Source organism: Ylistrum balloti, unplaced genomic scaffold, assembly GCF_031769215.1.
Source record: "Ylistrum balloti isolate Yb309-2 unplaced genomic scaffold, AGI_CSIRO_Ybal_v1 Utg369802, whole genome shotgun sequence".
NCBI classification, from domain to species: Eukaryota; Metazoa; Mollusca; class Bivalvia; order Pectinida; family Pectinidae; genus Ylistrum; species Ylistrum balloti.
The window spans coordinates 1809225-1829818 of record NW_026781979.1 but is presented as its reverse complement, the minus strand read 5'-3'; the positions used below and the strand labels follow the sequence as shown (position 1 = coordinate 1829818).

General features: G+C 33.4%; 2 protein-coding genes across 2 annotated transcripts; one reads left to right on the top strand and one right to left on the bottom strand.

The window, feature by feature from the left end:
• Positions 1-7687: 7687 nt before the first annotated feature.
• LOC132544593 (ubiquitin-conjugating enzyme E2 D2B-like) lies at positions 7688-12539 on the bottom strand. Its single transcript, XM_060208210.1, has 6 exons — positions 12516-12539; positions 10440-10509; positions 9773-9804; positions 8952-9029; positions 8619-8724; positions 7688-7896 (listed from the first exon to the last, which is right to left on the bottom strand). The coding sequence occupies exons 1-6, from the start codon at positions 12537-12539 to the stop codon at positions 7688-7690; spliced, it is 519 nt and encodes a 172-aa protein (XP_060064193.1).
• Positions 12540-15857: 3318 nt separating this feature from the next.
• Positions 15858-20324, top strand: LOC132544545 (CDGSH iron-sulfur domain-containing protein 2 homolog B-like). The gene is made up of 3 exons (XM_060208155.1): positions 15858-15954; positions 17187-17395; positions 18043-20324. Exons 1-3 carry the CDS (start codon positions 15858-15860, stop codon positions 18133-18135), a joined length of 399 nt encoding a protein of 132 aa, XP_060064138.1. The 3' UTR covers positions 18136-20324.
• Positions 20325-20594: the final 270 nt, after the last annotated feature.

The window sequence follows — 20594 nt, the reverse complement described above, 5'->3', positions numbered from 1 at the left end:
AGTTGTAGTACTTATATACATACAATGTAGTAGTGTTTGTGTACTAAATTTGTGTATCATTTGTAAGATAATAGTGTTTGTTCTATTTGTAAGACAGTATGTGTGTATTATTTGTGAGACAGTAAATAATATATGTACTATTTGTAAGACAATAATGTGTGTATTATTTGTAAGACTTTATTGTGTGAAGTGTTTGTGAGACAATATTGTGTACTGTTTGTGAGACAATATTGTGTGCTGTTTGTGAGAAAATATTGTGTGCTGTTTGTGAGACAATATGGTGTATTATTTGTAAGAACATGTTGTTTGTGTATCATTTGTAAGACAATATTGTGTAAGACAATATTGTGTATCATTTGTAAGACAATATTGTGTAAGATAATATTGTGTATCATTTGTGAAACAATATTGTGTATCAGTTGTAAGACAATATCGTGTATCATTTGTAAGACAATATTGTGTAAGACAATATTGTGTATCAGTTGTAAGACAATATTGTGTATCATTTGTAAGACAATATTGTGTAAGACAATATTGTGTATCATTTGTAAGACAATATTGTGTATCATTTGTAAGACAATATTGTGTATCAGTTGTAAGACAATATTGTGTACTGTTTGTAAGACAATATTGTGTATCAGTTGTAAAACAATATTGTGCAAGACAATATTGTGTATCATTTGTAAGACAATATTGTGTATCATTTGTAAGACAATATTGTGTATCATTTGTAAGACAATATTGTGTATCATTTGTGAGACAATATTGTGTATCATTTGTAAGACAATATTGTGTATCATTTGTAAGACAATATTGTGTATCAGTTGTAAGACAATATTGTGTGCTGTTTGTGAGACAATATGGTGTACTATTTGTAAGAACATGTTTGTGTAGGATGTTTATAAGAATCTGTTGTTATTTAGTTACCAGTATCTAGTGTAGATGAGGGTAGTCAGTATTGCCCGTGTGCCATATTCTTTGTTGTTGTAAGTGTGTTTTATCCTGTTGTATTTGGGTTTTTGCTTTAGATGTACATAAAATTGGCACAAGTGCTTAACCTGTTATACCATTTATACTATAATTTTGTAAAGTCCATATGATTATATTTTTATTAAGGAGATATAAGCATTGTTGTTTAATTAAGCTGGTGTGACATTATAAATCTGTTTTTGCTACATATTTTAAATAATCAATTTCTCAGCTCTCTGAAATTTCCCAAGAAGTTGTCTTGCCCAGAAATTTTCTCTCAAGTTATCCTGCCGCGGAAATTTCTCTAAAATTGTCCTGCCATACATATCCCTTGCTCCAGCCATACCCCCTCCCAGACATGCCCCAGTGTGTAATGTGTTGTTGTAGTATCTACATTCCAGGGACCAGATATATATATATAATGGCTATTGTCTTTATCATCTTTACTACAATATAGAAACTTTCAGTATCACATTTTTTTTTCAAATTTGTTATTTGTTTATAATGATCCCGATTCATTATCATTACATAAGCCATTAAGCATTGTCCATAATTACGTAACAGTAACATATAATTACACTTTCATGGGTATATATCAAATAATCCATTGTTCACTATCATATTCTTTTATTCCTTTATCCCACATTTATGTCAGTCATATAGAAAAGGTTTATTGTGTGCAATACTGAGTAGAATCAAATCTTGTAACCACAGTATAAATCACAGTAAATATTCCCCCAGTTCTTTTAACTTTCAAAAGGATGTTACTTTAATAATGATTTGATATACAAGATTTTAATATGCTGTACATTGTAATGGTTTGTAATGGAATATTAACTACCGCATTCTCTACAATGGGCTTAATTATTTTAAGTTCAACTCTTTTAACATTGCATATTTTAATACATTATTTGTTCAGGAGTGTAATGTGCTGTACTTGTTACATGTGGTGTTATTTAAGAAATATACCATTGACAAGTGTTAAAACGGTCATGTATACAGTAATGTGGCGTCTTGAGGGAGAGCCATGTCGAGTCGAGGTGGCGCCATGTTGTGTCGAGGTACGACCATTTGGTGTCTCAAGGTGCGGCCATGTGGTATCTTGAGGTACGGCCATGTGGTTTCTCTGAGTAAAGCATGGTGATGTCTCGAGGTACAGCCATGTAGAGTCTCAAGGTAAATACATGAGGTGTTTTCAGGTAGTCATTTGGTGTCTCAAGGTACTGCAATTAGGGGTCTCGAGGCACAGTCATAAAGGGTTTACATTAATCCATGCAGTGTCATTTAGTTGCCGTTGAGTGTCTCGATTTGCAACCATGTTTTATCTCAAGTTACATTTACATAGTGTCTTTGACATAAGGCCATGTAGTGTTTGGAGATAAAGCCTTGTTGAGTATTGAGGTTCACTCACGTGATTTCTTGAATAACAGTCGTGTGTAGTCTCGAGGTAAAGCCACATGGTGTTTTGAGGTAAAGTAATAGTGTCTCTACATGTAGCCATGTGGTGTCTCGGAAGTGCGGCTATATTGTTTCTGGAGGTGTAAATCAAAGCTATGTGGTGTCCTAAGGTACAACTACTTGATGTAATGGGATGTCGCACTTCCTTACACCACTTCATATCCTCTTCAGTTTTTGTTAACGAAATATGCTGCAATAAATTAAATAAAACAATAATCACACTTTTACGTTATTGTTTGTAATTGAAAGTGAAGGAAGTAGAAGTTTTAGAGATGAGCAGGATATGAAACTAAAATACATTTTCCGTCTTCAAGGAAGGAACGCACAGGACTGAACAGGAAGCAGCCGGGAAGATCTGCACTGTGCATCAGTTGTAGCAAAAAGACATTTTAGTCACATACGGTGTCGATAAAACGATCTGTAATGCTACTGTCAAATCAAACAGCATCTGTAAAGGCGAGAAATATAGTAATGTTAAAAAACAAAAACAAAACATTAATTTACTCTGTACCACAATAAGTTAGGTTGATTAAACCAATGTTTATTTGCAGTTTTATCAAACTGCTATTATTTTATATTTTCTGCGTCATGTTTTAAGTTGTACAAAGTTTCTACATTTACGTACAATATAGATAATATCAGATATAAGTAAACAGGATGCGTTAATACTCTTCCCAGAAGGACGGAAAAGGCCACAATTTGTGAATAAAACCTTCTTTTAAAAAAGTATTGTGTACAACCCGGTACAGACGGAAGTTTGACACCAAACACGACAATAGAATCCCGACCATGTAGACCGTGACCCTTACAAGGGTCAGTGTATTTGTAGATATATGCACTGATTTCCCATGTCTCCACTCTACAGATCGCCATTGATGAGATGTGCATCTTTCCTTAGAATAGCATATAGTACATAGTATAAAAAAACAATGGTACGTCTTTCTGGGTCAACGATGGTGGAATTGATATATCTGGTAGGTGACTAATGGTAGCACAACTGGCCGTGATTAATATCAAGATACATATATGTATATAGACAAGGAAGTGAAATAGCCCCATAATTAGAAAAAAATATATATAATCAGTATCGGAGGATCATTAAAAACAAAAAAGAAAACACCAACGTATCAAATCCTTGAGCCATTGTGTGTCAGTTGTGTCTATTCTGAACCGTGCTGCCATTTCTTAGATGATACGAGAGAGGGGCTGATTACGTACAATGTAGTCTCATATTACACGAGTCACCTTTCACATCCCTGTTTGCTGCTTTCATCCAATTAAATATCCATAAATATGAAGAGTCCTTTATCGATCCATAGTTAATTATTTTTAACAATGAGTAAAACATCATAGATATTACTAAATAAATTTTTATTTGCAAGAGAAATAATCGTAACAAAGTAATTATCTGAATACATCAGAAAAATAACAAATTAGTGGATTATAAAAATAGGTCATTGCAAATATACTACACATAAATTACGTATCAGTCTGTAACAGAGGATTTCACAGCATATAATACAACGTAAATAGCCTTTCAAACCATAGTATCTAGTTCTGACTTTTGACAACCCTCTGTAATGAATGATCACATGACGACTCACTGTAACGAATGATCACATGACGACTCACTGTAACGAATGATCACATGACGACTCACTGTAACGAATGATCACATGACGACTCACTGTAACGAATGATCACATGACTCATTGTAACGAATGATCATATGACGACTAACTGTAACGAATGATCACATGACGACTCACTGTAACGATTGATCACATGACGACTCATCGTTACGAATGATCAAAGGACCGACCCATCGTTACGAATGGTCACAGGACCGACCCATCGTTACGAATGGTCACAGGACCGATCCATCGTTACGAATGATCACAAGACCGACCTATGGTTATGAATGGTCACAAGACCGACTCATCCTTACGGACGGTCACAAGACCGACCCATCGTTACGGACGGTCACAAGACCGACCCATCGTTTCGGACGGTCACAAGACCGACCCATCGTTACGGACGGTCACAAGACCGACCTATTGTTCTATTTCTTTGGACCATGTGTATAATCGTTGTTCGCAACTCCAGCGACTTTTAAAAAATATTCATTCAGAAGTGACCGTTCAATGTGAGGAAGTGCTGACAAATCGAATGTTTTCACAGTGACTAGGGATAGTCATAGTATGGAACTCCATAATACAAAAATAAACACAAAAATGCATTCATAATTTAAATATGGACAGCTTCCCTGTATGAATTTCTTCCGTTCTCAGGCATATTCGTTTATGTATGGTGTCGGATTGCAGCCTTGTTTTCGTTATTGCGTTGACAAGGCGACAACATAACCAAAATGAATGCAACAGAAACGCTAAGCAGAGGTGATAGACATGGTTGATGAATTATAGCGTCTCATTGACTAGGACAACAACGCGAAATCAACTACCACAATAATTTGAACGAAAATTTTATGTTTGAAAAACCCGTTTTTCTTTTATACATATTTTAAGCAACAAAATGGCATTCATTAATATTTTGGACGTTTACTCTCAGTTTGTGATGTAATTCAAACAAAATGATAGAAGAAAGTTTTTGGCGGGAAAATGGTCGTGCACTTTCCAGTTGAAATTTCATTTAACGTGACATCATTTTTCTGAGAGTCTGTAAGACTGGTACAACTCCTGATTGGATGACGTTCTCATATAATTTACACATAGTTATGGCTCGATTATGATACTTTGTAGTTTTTAGTTATTCATAGTGCAAAGTTGATCCTGCACTTAACCAAGTAATGTAAAATATCCAACTTAATAGATAGGATATCTAATTTAGGAAACAAGATACCTAAATTACCTAATCAAACATCTTATGAATAATATAAATCTAATTTGGCAAATAATATTTCTAATCTATTTAAGAAATTAAACATCTTCCCAAATAAACAAGATATCTTATCAAATTTGTTTCACAACATATCTAAGTAATCAAATTTTGTTAGAAACATACAACGTGTGTTATATGCTAGACTAAATCTTTTATCTAATAAATTAGATATCTAGTAGATCTGTTTCAGTAAATTACATATCTTGTCTAGTAGATCTATTTCAGTAAATTACATATCTTGTCTAGTAGATCTATTTCAGTAAATTACATATCTTGTCTAGTAGATCTGTTTCAGTAAATTACATATCTTGTCTAGTAGATCTGTTTCAGTAAATTACATATCTTGTCTAGTAGATCTGTTTCAGTAAATTACATATCTTGTCTAGTAGATCTGTTTCAGTATATCTTGTCTAGTAGATCTGTTTCAGTAAATTACATATCTTGTCTAGTAGATCTGTTTCAGTAAATTACATATCTTGTCTAGTAGATCTGTTTCAGTAAATTACATATCTTGTCTAGTAGATCTACTTCAGTAAATTACATATCTTGTCTAGTAGATCTGTTTCAGTAAATTACATATCTTGTCTAGTAGATCTGTTTCAGTATATCTTGTCTAGTAGATCTGTTTCAGTAAATTACATATCTTGTCTAGTAGATCTGTTTCAGTAAATTAGATATCTTGTCTAGTAGATCTGTTTCAGTAAATTACATATCTTGTCTAGTAGATCTGTTTCAGTAAATTACATATCTTGTCTAGTAGATCTATTTCAGTATATCTTGTCAAGTAGATCTATTTCAGTATATCTTGTCTAGTAGATCTATTTCAGTAAATTACATATCTTGTCTTGTAGATCTGTTTCAGTAAATTAGATATCTTGTCTAGTAGATCTGTTTCAGTAAATTACATATCTTGTCTAGTAGATCTGTTTCAGTAAATTACATATCTTGTCTAGTAGATCTATTTCAGTATATCTTGTCAAGTAGATCTATTTCAGTATATCTTGTCTAGTAGATCTATTTCAGTAAATTACATATCTTGTCTTGTAGATCTATTTCAGTAAATTACATGTCTTGTCTAATAGATCTATTTCAGTAAATCATATATCAAGTCTTATCTAGTAGATATATTTCAGTAAATTACATATCCTATCTAGTAGATATATTTCAGTAAATTACATATCCTATCTAGTAGATATATTTCAGTAAATTACATATCTCATAAATTTCAAATAGGGTACCTTATAAAAAACTCAAGATATATTATCTAATAGATTAGTTATCTTATTGTTTCATGCACTGAATCAACATTGCTCCATGACTGCTTGCCATAAAGTAGATAAATTTTATCTGATAAATTTGTGCAGAATGCATTTACAAGTTTTATTTACGTGTATACACTTACCAATGTCACAGCTCTGGCTACAGTTAAAAAATCAGTCTAAGATTAAATGAACGATTCCTTAAATATACAAGTAGGAAGTAAAAATAAATCATTTCATTATAATACACGTATATAACTAAAATGATGAATACTGGCAAAATACACACAGATCAACAATAGTATCAATATAATAGCAGTATATATTAGTATACCATAGTTTTACATAGTATCAGTATGATTTAAAACCATTTCAATTTTATCAACAAAATTTAAGAAAAGAACAAACTTAAAAAAAAAGAAAATATAAATTTTATAGAAAACATTGTTACCTACAAACTAGTTTACATCTTAATTACGAAATTAGACAAAAAAAATCGGTAAAATTATAAAAGAGAGAATACTAAATCTATAAGCAGTATAACTACACAATGAGTAAACTGTATGCTAATTAATTCTGGTTCTATCATCCCCTCCTCTCCGTCAATGTAAGATGTAGTACTGCTTTATAATACTGTATCAACAATGTGATTAGGTACTGAACAAGTGTACTTTGGCATTGGTGTCTGGTAAAGTGGTATAAAATATTTGGTGTTTCATTGCTCTCTCCTTTGCTAAACATATGAAATTATATAGAATAAATCGTATGCTACACCCCAGAGGGATTTGGAGAAACTTTCTCTAAACCAGTGGCCTCATAACACTGTATCTCCTGCTAAATCAAGCATCGAAGCTCACAACACATCAAGTATACTATAGAATACTACTGACAATACATGACTCACTCACTGATACATCTTGTCGTACATAGTGTAAGCATTGTCATTCTACGTTGTCCTGGGTACTCAAAATATGTTCCATGAAATTATTGCTACCAAAAAGCAATAGTGGCTTTTAAAACAAAGCTTATCCTCTAAATTAATCAAGCTTAGTTCATTTTGATAAATCTCTAATCCTGAATTCGACATATGGCTCCTTTCGTCATTAAACAGTGTCTTCCTTAGCTTGTCCGCTTGCAGTAGGTACTTGGTCACCTTGGTAAACCTGTGAAGTTCTAATCGCATGTGCACTCGTCCATTCCATCGCTGTTTTCACGAAATCCTCTTGGTTATTGATGTACATGTTGGCTATGTCAGGGTTAGCCGGGTTATCGGTGTTAGGGGTGTGCATCAGGGACGAAATGGCCATCAGAACTACAGGCATGAGACAAAGGGTTCTTTTAGAAACGAATACAAGCTATCAGATCTAACATGTCTGTTGCGATTGGAGTATATTTAACTACATCCATCTGTTTGATAATGCGTTATGAGGCAATGGTTTTACACTATCAAGTCATGAATTTATACTTGAAAGCCATGGTTTTACACTATCTAATCACGGCTTTACACTAGGAAGGCGTGACTTTACACTTTAAGTCGTTTATAACATTTAAATGATATTTCTTTCTTCTTAGTTTACAATGTTTATATATATACATCAAAAATGCTGTGCAAATGTGATAATTAATGTGATTTTAATTCACACTACAGACACTCTCGGCATTCATGGCGACATGAATTTAAACAATATAATTAACAGTCTTTCCTCGTTGTGTTTATCTTTGGTATTCCAAATGCATTTTGTTAACATAACCTATTGCTTTGTGAGAGATATAAACGCCAAGGTTCACTGCCGGTTCATTTTTAGGTTATTTTAGTTACCAAGCTGTGTTCATGTCTTCACCGTTTTGTTGTCTTCTCTCTTTTTTAATTACTATTTGAGTACTATGTTTTCACAGAGTTACAGATTAAACGCAAATTACCAAGTATCTACCATACCGTTTTACTTTTAAGATTCATAATTCAAGAAGTAACGTGTTCTCCGTTACATACTCACTGTACGCCACTGAAAACGAAGGCTTCCGTTACATACTCACTGTACGCTATTGAAAACGAAGGCTTCCATTCCGATTGTAAAAAGTCCATACAAATCTTGCCATCTTTTTCCACATTTGGGTGAAATATCTTGGTGCCGAACTTAATCTGGTTCAAAAGTGAAATAAAGAAATTATATGAGCTGTATACCGAAATAATACAAACGATATATTTTTACTTTACATTCGGTAAATTGCTATTTCGCAATACTACGATAGCAGGAGCAATGTATAGAAATATCAACCAACGGCACTGGAAACAGAATAGATATGAAGGAGTACTTGATCTTTGCAAAAATGAAAACCCTACTAGGCTATAAAGATACCGATACTTACCTTAGGTGGTCTGAAGGGATAGTCTGTTGTAAATGTAATTTCTAAACAAAAGAGGCCTCCGAAATATGGACTGTTTTCCTGCAAGTGTAACAAAATACTAATTAAGATATGTGGTATTATATACAAGACCCACTTACATACGGGTACTGATATAACTACTTACATACGGGTACTGATATAAAACCTTACATACGGGTACTGATATAAAACCTTACATACGGGTACTGATATAACCACTTACATACGGGTAGTGATATAACCACTTACATACGGGTAGTGATATAACCACTTACATACGGGTACTGATATAACTACTTACATACGGGTAGTGATATAAACACTTACATACGGGTAGTGATATAAACACTTACATAAGGGTAGTGATATAAACACTTACATACGGGTACTGATATAACTACTTACATACGGGTAGTGATATAAACACTTACATACGGGTACTGATATAACTACTTACATACGGGTAGTGATATAAACACTTACATACGGGTACTGATATAACTACTTACATACGGGTAGTGATATAAACACTTACATACGGGTAGTGATATAACAATTTGTATTACATTATGAAATAGATAGAGGCTCTGAGTTATCATATACAACTAAGGAATTCAGTGTAAGCATAAAGACAATGTGTAAAAACTTATCAACATAGATGTTTAAAATTTAACTGTTCAAAAGTGAATCAGGTTTTGAATATTTTTTAATAATAATTGTGCATATGCTTATAATTTGGCAACTTCCAAACGACTTGATAAATCTTCAAATACCAAAAGGAATAGATATAAAATTATAGTTACCGGGCCTGGTATGACAGCTTGACAGTGTAACACTGAAATGAAAAAAAATTGAATAGAGGAAAAAAGACACCATATGTAACAAGGTATTAACTCAAAGTCAAATCAGAAACATCAGCAAGAACTTTGTAAATAACCAGAAGCATACTGTAACAGACCAGATACAGTAAAAGGTTCAGGAAATCACATATGGAGTTCTGTAAAATCGAAAAGATTCATTCAATGATTTCAAAAAAATCCATTTAGGCCTTGGTGATTAACTGATTCTTAAATTTATTGTGGTATACGTTTAACATAGATACCAGTGTATTACATGGTCGCTTTTGAACTTGATTATCAATTCACTACTTCTTTTACCACCAGCTGAAAAAATATGTGAGACGTTTCGATGACTTCACTCATGACTGTCACCTTCATCAGAAATATGACCAGTGTGAAGCGCATTTACACCTAGGTATGCAATGTACGAGGTTCACTGGGAAAAATCTGCTACGTTCGTGTATAATGAACACGTTCCATTATTCGAATGAATTAAAACGTGGCATTCAGGTTATCGTAAACATCAAAATTGGCCAAAATATGCGTTAAAAATTGGAGGGGCAGTTAATTTATGAAGTTATGCCTCGTTAAAAATCAAGTGATGTTAATATCACATATAATGTTAACTCACTATCATCCTCCAGTGGACCGGCCGATAGACCGCACTCGTCTGGAATGTCCCGGTATAGATCCTGTAGTTGCTGGAATTACAGCAAATCTGAACGTCATGCCGTGATACACTGAATGACACTTTAATAAATCTCGGATACATTAACAGAGCTGTTTATAAATAAACGATCTGTCATATATTTCTACATGTAATACATCTAACAAATGGTATTTTTACAGTTTATCTCAACAGGTGCCGAAACCGAATGAGAAAATTTAATGCATTTGCGCCAGTGGACTAAAACCTGGCTTTTATGCTGTTGAATGTCTAAACATAAGAGCATCTCGAAATTGGCCAAACGATAACTGGATATACCCTGATACGACATGGTGAAGCATTTATGATGACAACGGTGAACGTAGACTATCAACTTCAACACACACGAATACAAAAAAATAAGCATACAAAGACCAACAGATCATACAAAAGTCTTCACGAGTATTTTCTACATGATCCCGTCAATTTTCACTACCCTCTACCACCCTGCTCGTTCTCATTATCTACAATACGGACAACGTTTTACTTCAAATAGCGAAAATACCAACGGAAGTGTCCAACGCAGATTTACCAAAATGATGCTTAAATTCTCGTCATTAAAACATAACCAGAACTATTGAGACAGTTTATCAATACTGGAATACACGAGAGAGTATGTGACAGAACAATAAAAAAAGGACAACAACGACGACATCGCGGGGGGTAAAGGATTTCTTTTTTTGTTTTGGCAGGGGGGGGGGCTGAGGGGGTGAGGGGGAGAAACCTGTAATCTAATACTTAATTAAACAAATAGATACACTCTGAAAAAATGGTCACACAAAAAGTAAATCAAATAAAACATTTTATTAGCCGAGGAACATTCCAATTTTTCTGGAACAGTTATAAATTGCTGTAAGAAATAACAGCATATAAGTGATGGACAATCAAACTTTTACAGAATCCATCCTTTCGGTGAAGTGGAAATGGGATTGATTACTTTCTTTGTTTGGATGATGGATAGTTATGTTCTTTTTTAAATAACGACATTTGCTCGAAGGAGGTGTAGACAATATCAAAATGGTCAACAAATCGGGAAATTCAGTACCCTGCTCTGTCATTTGTGAAAGAGGAAACACGATCAAGCATATCTTTTTTTACATATTTTACATGACGAAGAGTCCACCAAAAGAAGAGATCCAGTACTTTTATTGTATAACTATTTTTTTTAATTTCGTGTACGGACTTCAGATATTGAAAATCACATGTGAACCATCCTCGTACAGAAATCAAAACAAGAGTTAGTTTCTGTATGTATGCTAATACATATAGTCTACTAGAAGACCTAACTAACACCCAAATCGATGAAGACATTTTCAACTAGATATTCGACATATTTACTATTTGATAATTATTTCTAACTTCACAGATAATAAAATCATCAAATCTGACCCATACATATACATGTATGTCCTTACTTTTTTCGGGCATTCATACCGGGACCAAATAAACATGTCCTATATCTTTATTAGATTATGGATTTTTTTTGCATTATTATAAAAAAAAGGAGAATATATCAATTTAGACATTTTTAGAAGTACATGTGCTTGTTGTACAAGTGCTTGTTGTTGTCATTTAAATGACCCTATCAGTTTCTTCCATTCCTTCTCCAGTACACCTGTATGTCTTCTGCTTGTAGTCACCTTATATAACGCCACGAGTACACTGTATTTATATATATCCTAGCAATTAGGGCTAAGAAGTCATGATTATTATGTATTATAATAGAGCAACACTAAATTAGGTCATTAGGTCATATATGTTTGCAATGCTGTTTAAAGGAGTAACCTGTATACCATACGTTTCTGTGTTACCTACATAGATACTGCTAGCTCTCTTCCAGAATCTGTGTGTATATGGCTATAGTATGCGGTCGTCACCCTGTAGAAACAGGTGTGTAGAAGGCGCTATTGTGTACACTAATGTTTGATGACAATATCTGTTGATCTATATCTATGTGGCCACCTGTGGTAAACAATAGCTATGAATACTACAAAATCTTACCTTTGTGATCAGCTTTAACGCCATAGTAATGCTCAGAATTTGTCTCAAAAATGATCACACCCGAGTAATATCTACACCCAACATTATTGTTTACAGTAGAAAGTGTCAATTTTCACCGGACTTACAAGGGAGACAACGCTGAATTACAGGTGAGAAATCGAAGGTGGACGTCAATCATTGTGCGTATGTGGAAGGATTTGATAAGCTTCTAAACGCAGTATCTGGGAGCTAGACATTTTTAACGTTTCTGATAGGATAGTAAATGTTTATTTTATCGTCGAACCTCGGTAAATATTAAATATCTTACCATAAACTTTAGCATATATGTACATAATGTAATATCTGAGACAAGCTCAGCAAGCTGGCGATAGGCCTACTCTGATTTCTGACATGATGACATTAACCTGGAAAAGAACAAAGCCATGTACAGCGTACATATAGTCCTGTGTTTGCCTGATCTGAGTGGATATTTTACCTTTTGATTTTCTCATCCTATATTGGCCTGAGAAGGTCCTCACACCGGGCTTACGCCGGACTTCGAGCGGACTTACGCCGGACTTACACCGGCTTTCTAGGATTCCAACCTCTGTGTTTTGGGAGTTACCAATTCCGAGGTGTACGTTTTAAATACGTTTTGTAGAGGAATTCTTAGAATGCCCTAAATCAGTCTAGCCTATTGTAAACACTAATTATCTGATGGTGATGGTATAATGTCTTCTGATTAACCATTCTAGGACATTGATTGTGTTTCCATTAGTCAGGCATTCTTTCTTGATATTTAAAATGATTTCACTCGGTACCTTCAGTACGATGAAAGTTAGGTGCAGGGTTGATCAATTGAGCCTTTTGAAAAATCCTAATTAGGATCTTTATGCCATGTTTTCTAAAATCTGCCTATTTTTTTGTACATTTAGAACACATTTGTTGGTTTAGTATTATCCAACCAATACCTCATCCTCGACACTCCAGGGGTTTCGACATAGAGACACACAGTTTTACATAAATTACAAGTTGTAGTGTTAATTCAGAATATTTATGAAGCTGACATGACAATAAAACATGCACGCATACTGTAATGTGAAGTTAGAGTTCAATTCCACAGTATCACAAGCAAATTAATTTGGATTTGATCTCTATTAGTGTTTGAACTTCAACAGACTTCTTTGACAAATCATGTGGTTTATTGAAAGCACGGACACTGAACGCGTTCTTTCGGAATCTGTTTACCGTCACCTCTCATTCAAGACTCTGGTTTTGTTTGGAAAAGTTCAAATGCTGTATAATATTCACAGGTTAACTTTTGATACTCAATTTCCTGTTTTAACGCAATGATGGCAGACCGAAAACTAACCATCTTTCTTGATATAACCTGTCCCTGGCCCTCTATCTCAATTCCTCCTCAATGGGTATTTTTTTAATGATTTGCTCGTCTTTTAACAGCATTGAATACCAAATTGTCACAGGGCACTCGGTTTAACGTAGGACGAATGATTTATACAACGTCAAAACACAGTCTTTGTGCGCAGATATTCACAAACGAACTTTTGGCCAGATTGCTTTAGACAGTGAAAGTACACAATATGTTTCGATGTTTTCAATAAATTTTAAGGAAGATTATTTGATGTGTTCAATCATGCCTCGATACGTTTTCTGTAAGATGATAAATTGTTATTATTACATACATTGTAATTGCATTTGCGTCAAAATGATACGTTTTCTATTGACCGTAACATCCAATGTCCACTCTCCTGGATCTTCACGTGTGATATCCGCATGCAAGTTGATAAATACTGTTATTAGTATGTAACCATGATAGTTATTAGAAAAATTACACCGCTCGGCTACAGGCATATTCCTTTTGACCTTGATCAGCAGTTCCGGGTTCGGATCCCACAGACGGCTTCCCTGTAATAAATAACGGCCTCTGGTATATGTGTCATTTGGCAATGCTCTAGTTCAAAAAGATGAAGTATTGGAGAGTCTACAAGATCAGTTATGTACTTGTAGATATATGCAAGGTGGTTCATGGAGAGATATTACCGTACATCATTACCACAGGAACTTGGCACGAAGTTCCAACCAATGGTCCATATGTGTATTATGGTCTAATATATATATAGCTGTACCAAGGGTTAGAAATTCGTGCCAAGTCCCTGTGTTCACTACTAAATTGTATACTTAGCGCCTGTCCAATCTTATGCTATATACTCGTTGGTTTATCTATGAAGAAAGATTTGATACATGTGGTGGTTTAAATACAATGTTCTTAACCTTTTACCATTCTAACACGAAACACTGTTGAAAAGTATTTCGTAAACAAATGTTTTGTCTGTTTGTCAAGAACTTCCCTTATCTAAATTAAGACCATTCTTTTGTATACCCAATAAGATATTTAATTTAGCTATTTAAAAAAAGGTTCCCATGCAATATCCAAATTATAGTAAAACTTTCATCAAGGTTTGAGAGCACGCTTCAAGTTGAACCATAGAGGACAACGACCTGGATTCAGACGGTCGAGTTGTGTTCCAGGAAAAAAATGTTGATATCTTAATAATAAATCTTGTGGTCACCGGAAATAACATCACACCTTCCGGATTCGCGCCGTCAACATCTATTTTGTTTAAGGAAGAAAAGTTTTCTCAACGACCACCACGAATATTGGACTTACTACCAACATCACAAACATGCTAGAAGTTATAAAAGATAGGCACATGTTTAAGATAAAATATTTAAAAAAGTATCAAATCATGCAATATTTAAGCCCATGAAAATATCAATAAAATAATTTAAAGCAAAAATGTCTAATAGTGAGTAGTCACACTGCAGGAACGCGTTAATCTGTAATGTCCCATTGATATCGTTATCAGATACGGTAAACATATATGTGTTTATTTTTTTGTTGATCAACTTGTCACTTGAATTCTGTTTCCTCATCCGCTGCTCTCAGTACTAGCTTTTCTGTCCGAGACGAATGTTGACAATATTTGTAAAATTGAGCATTCATAGCGCGTTTTTTCTGTAAATCTTAGTTTTAAATGGGATGAAATGTGATAATTTTAATGAATTCAAATTTAAAACGAGTGTCACGTCATGGGACTTTGTACATCTTTGGGGTCAGAAATTGGGACGCTATCATAAACTGTATTTAGGTCATTACAGAAATAAAAGGACTTTTTCATTATTTTTCTCTCCGTTAGCACACATTCATCAATCTTTTTAAACAAGTTAATATTTCTAAATCGAATAGAATTATCAATAATGTATTTTTCCGGAAATTGTCCTCTGTGCCGACGTTATACATTTTCACTTTTAGAGTTACCGGAAGTTGTCACTGTTAGCACGATGGAGGTCGTTTCGAACATAATCACTGTGTATTTACCTAATTATTTAAGTAATTTACCAGTTCCCAAATCTCTATTTGGCTTCGCGAAGCTGTCTGGTGAGTAGTTGATATATATTTGCGTGGAAACAGTTTTAATTGCCACATCGACATCGTGGTTATATCCTCATGCATGTGCAGTATGTCACTCGTGATATTCCATCACCCCACGTTCTAAGATTGTTGACATTGGTTTGCTTTCTTGGGTCACAGAAACACACTTCATGCATTGTATTTTGTTCTTGCTTCTGCTAATTTGAATCACAGTTCAAACACTGGCACACCGGTACGGTGGCAATAATATGTGCAGGTTGCAAACATCAATTGATTAACGAGGATGTAATGCACAGTATCTCCAACGCGCCTTCATTATTACGAAGGCTCAAAATCCTCTGAACTACCACGTTGGCGAGTCTTAAAGTACTGTTTAAAAATAACTGGACAAAATGATATTTTTCAATTACAGGCTGAGATATTTATATATTTAGCTAATTAGCAACATAAATTTCGAAATCATGTCCACATTTACACAAAGAAACTGTACACGATAGGTTCTACCTCAATTTAATTTTGTGTTAGAGTTTCAGTATGTTCATCCTTACAAATCTTAGGATGTTTCACTAACTTCTTCAGACATACAGACATTTACATATAATGCTTCAAATGAATGTCGTCGGAATATACATGCCACATGTAATTTTTACTGTATTTGGCAGTGATAAAAAACAGCTGTATTTTAGCACATGTGGTAATTTGACCAAATAACTCTCTGAACTTAATTAATTATGAAAAGTTGTTTAAATAAGCGATTTTACATTTTGCAATGAACAAGTTGATTTTTTGGAAAATTCATAAAATCGTCATATCCGATGAAGGTTGGAATGCTTCTGTCTGGAGCAATTATTTTGTCATCAGGCAAAATTCATTTTAACGTCAACAACAAAACTGTTTAAGTTTCAATAGTGTGATTTTCAATCAATGGTGCAGTTTAAATAGAAAACATGGTCAGTGTCTTAAAATATAAGCTGTATTTTGGCGAGGGTGAAGATAGACAAAAGTGGTGAACCTCTGACGTACCAGCTTTGTCATTCTGTCCGGAGCAACAACTATTCTTCACCCTTGCCAAAATACAGCTTATATTTTAAGACACTGGCCATGTATTCTATCCAATAATATTTTAAGACCCATATTTTTGCTGTTCAGTTGTACAATGGTTTTCACTCAGGCCATGAGGAAAAGTGCCTTTGTTTGTGTACTCATGTTTTTAAAAGTAAACTGTTTTCTTGTTTCAGTTGTAGAATGGTTTTCACTTGTACCTGTTGTGGGAACAGTATCTTTGCTTGTGTATGTCACTTCACAAGCTTTTAAACCTAAGCCTCCTCCAAAGAAGAACCCTGTGAACCTGAAGATCCAAAAAGAAACACCAAAAGTGGTGAATTTGGTGGATATGGAGGACCTTGCAGACAAAGTAACTTACTGCAGATGCTGGCGTTCCAAGAAGGTATACTATAGACCAGAGTTTGAATGAAAGTAATTCCTGTAGCCTTTGAAGAATAGAAATAAAAAAGGATACAGGCTGTTATTTTGCAGAAATTGCATTTAGAATATACAAGAGGAAGCTGTTTCATCTTAAAAGACCAACTACTTTTATAAATTACCCAATTTTAAACCCTAAAATGGGTCTTTATTCGGCTGTTTTTAAATCTAGACATCTCAATTTGCCATCATAAAAGTTTAATTTTTTTAAAATGGTAAAATTTGAATGTAGAGATATATTGGATGGTTGCTCTCATTGGCACTACTGTTAAAGTTATTTATGCATAGTTCTTATTTTTAAAATTTTTGAGGTTGTATTTCAACCCTTAATATAGTTTCAGTCCAGTGAAAGTTTAGTCCAATTTACAAATGTTTTCATTGTATCTATAAATTTTATGTTCCATATACATGCTTATTCTGGAACATTAATGGCCTAAATGAGGTAAGGATATAAACAAAATGACCAATTTTATTAAAAGCACTAACATAAAGTATGGCACCTTTTACGGTATTTTACAAAACATTACAATCATGGTATGGGAAATTATGGATATCATGAATGTAAAAAAATTCTATGTGTTGTACAATGATTGAAAATTTCTCCACTTGCAGTTCCCTCTTTGTGATGGCAGCCACAACAAGCACAATGAGGAGACGGGCGACAATGTAGGGCCCCTAGTGCTGCGAAGAAAAACAGCAGCATAGAAGTGATACTGACCAAAGTGCTGATCATGAGGAACTCTCGCCTTCAGGATTAACATGATAAATTTACCTGTTATAACAATTGTGTGTATGTGTGAGCATTGAATGTGAAATTAAAATATTTAACAGTCTTTCGTAAAATTCAGAAAATTCAGGTCAAAAGAATTATATTTTCAAATTTGTTTGCTTGACATTACTGAGAAGGTCTGTAGTTGTAAATATCATTGAATATTTCAAATTTAGTGCTATCTAATACCTTTGTGGGATTTTTTAAATGTTTTTTTTTTGAGTACTTGTTATATATGAGTTATACTTTTTTTCCGTTATCAGAGAAAGTCTTTGTTAAACTACAAGTTCAAGTCAAAGGATTAAATAGGCCTATATAGCATAATTACTTGTCCTTTTTTAACACTCGCAGTGGTTACATACATACCTGTTTTTTTTTTATATAAGTGTGGAACAGTTATGATTCCAATTTTGAGTGTTTGCATTTGAAAGTATTGATAAAAAATCATAAAACATTCTTTCTTTAAAAAAAAAAGTTATGCAAGCAATATGATAACTGTTGCTGAAATATTATCATTTGCCCCCAGAAACAGTACTGTCTAAAGACAGGTACATACACCATAAGCAAAGGGTGTTAACTTGAAACAGATTTGTTTAAAGAAATAGCATCCCTCCAACATGCATATATATATATATATATATATATAAACGGAATATATTTCATCATTCCATTATTGCATTTTTATAAAGTTATATTTGTTTATTAATTAGCATATACAGCAGTATGTTCATTTTAATCCTCAGGTGTGAGTGCTTTATAAAACCAGGAAGTCCATAAAGTGTAGACCTCTTGCTGTGTTGTTACAGGGTTGTAGGGCATAAAAATGTACTTTGGCCAAATTTACCTTTGCAGAACATACCTATATACTCCTGATGGTACTATACATGCATACATTTATTATGGTTAGACGTGACCTATCATGCAGTCACTAATCACATATATTTTTTCTAAAATAGCTTAAATTTCATTACATGAAAAATTGTACTTGTATTTGAAGGTTGATGTAAACTTTTTTACAACTCATTAGTACAGTGTATACATATATCATCAACATTTGTCCACTATATCATGTAAGACAATTCTCACTATTTGGGAAAATTGACAGGCCTTTTTTGTTACCCTGTTACCAAACATTTTTGATGTCTGATTTTCTGCTTTTCAGTTTGATAAAGTTTGATTTTTTGATTACCCAGTATGTATGAATTTTCACTGATGTTTTTTGAAAGGCTTACTGTTTTCGCTGGTTTTTCACCTGTTTGAAATGATTATTCATTGATTATATCGCACAGAAATGATGGATTGCCTTCAACACACTATTACAGATAATCAAGATTCTAAAGGTTTTTTCTCTTTTTTTTGTAAATAGTAAACAAAATTGTGTGTATTGTCAGATACTTGTTGTCAATACCTCGGTCTACCATTTCATACTGGTAAAATAGAAGATGTTTTGTAACAATCTGTATTTGAAGTTTACTTGATAATTCATGTTTCTCAAAATAATAAAAAAAAATAGGAAACAGCTGCTATAAACAGAATCTCTATCTTCTTTATGATACTGGAAGGTTGTATAATTCTTAAAATTAGAAGGAAATGGCATAATATGAAAACATTGAAAAAATTTTTTTTAATTATAATAGTTTTTATAATTAGATGATAACTTCTATATATGAAAAAAAAATCCAGATTTTCTACATCAGGTGAAAGGAAAATTTTACAGTAAGTAAACTTAGAAGAAATCTAAAGGATTCAGTACAAATTGTATGCACAACTTGATATATTGTACACTGTTCACCTTACTAAACAGTTGAATTGGTTTATCTCTGATTTGTAGACTTGTTTATGTATGAGGAAGTGATTTAGACTTAAAGCAGACTGTCAAATAATGGAAGACATGAGAGCACTGTATTTTATTTATGGTCAATGGATTTTGTAATTAATAACAAAAATGAAGACAAATTGATACTCTGGTACAAAGCATATTGATGATAATCTTTTGACTAATTCTTGAGTTCTACCATTTTTTTGTATCATGTTTCTGATGACATTGTTATTTTGTGCTTGAGCAAGTTGATTGTGTTCATTGGATGATTTTTATGTAAATTGAAAATAAACAAAATGTTGCTAATATGTGTTTACAGTGATTGTGATGATTTTCAAGGTAACAGATAAGTTCGGCAAGTGTGTTATGTTTTACTTCAGACTTAAAAACAAATATTACAATATTTTATTACTTTAATACATTGTCAAAATGAATCAATAATTTGATCCCGTTCAAAACAACTATTTCTACTGGCTTAAGCAGCAGTGTACTAATTTCTCTTATGGAAGTCAAAATACTTTAAAGTGACAAATTTTGAGTCATATCGAGGTACAAGCTTTAAGCATACACTTTTTT

Excerpts from the sequence above, each read along its gene's own strand:
- LOC132544593 (XM_060208210.1), bottom strand. The coding sequence starts at position 12,539 with ATGGCGTTAAAGCTGATCACAAAG. Across the intron at positions 9,805-10,439 it reads CGGTCCACTGGAGGATGATA|TGTTACACTGTCAAGCTGTC; the intron begins GTGAGTTAACAT and ends TTTTCATTTCAG. Across the intron at positions 8,725-8,951 it reads ATCCCTTCAGACCACCTAAG|ATTAAGTTCGGCACCAAGAT; the intron begins GTAAGTATCGGT and ends CTTTTGAACCAG.
- LOC132544545 (XM_060208155.1), top strand. The coding sequence starts at position 15,858 with ATGGAGGTCGTTTCGAACATAATCACTGTGTATTTACCTAATTATTTA. Across the intron at positions 15,955-17,186 it reads TGGCTTCGCGAAGCTGTCTG|TTGTAGAATGGTTTTCACTT; the intron begins GTGAGTAGTTGA and ends TTCTTGTTTCAG. Across the intron at positions 17,396-18,042 it reads GATGCTGGCGTTCCAAGAAG|TTCCCTCTTTGTGATGGCAG; the intron begins GTATACTATAGA and ends CTCCACTTGCAG.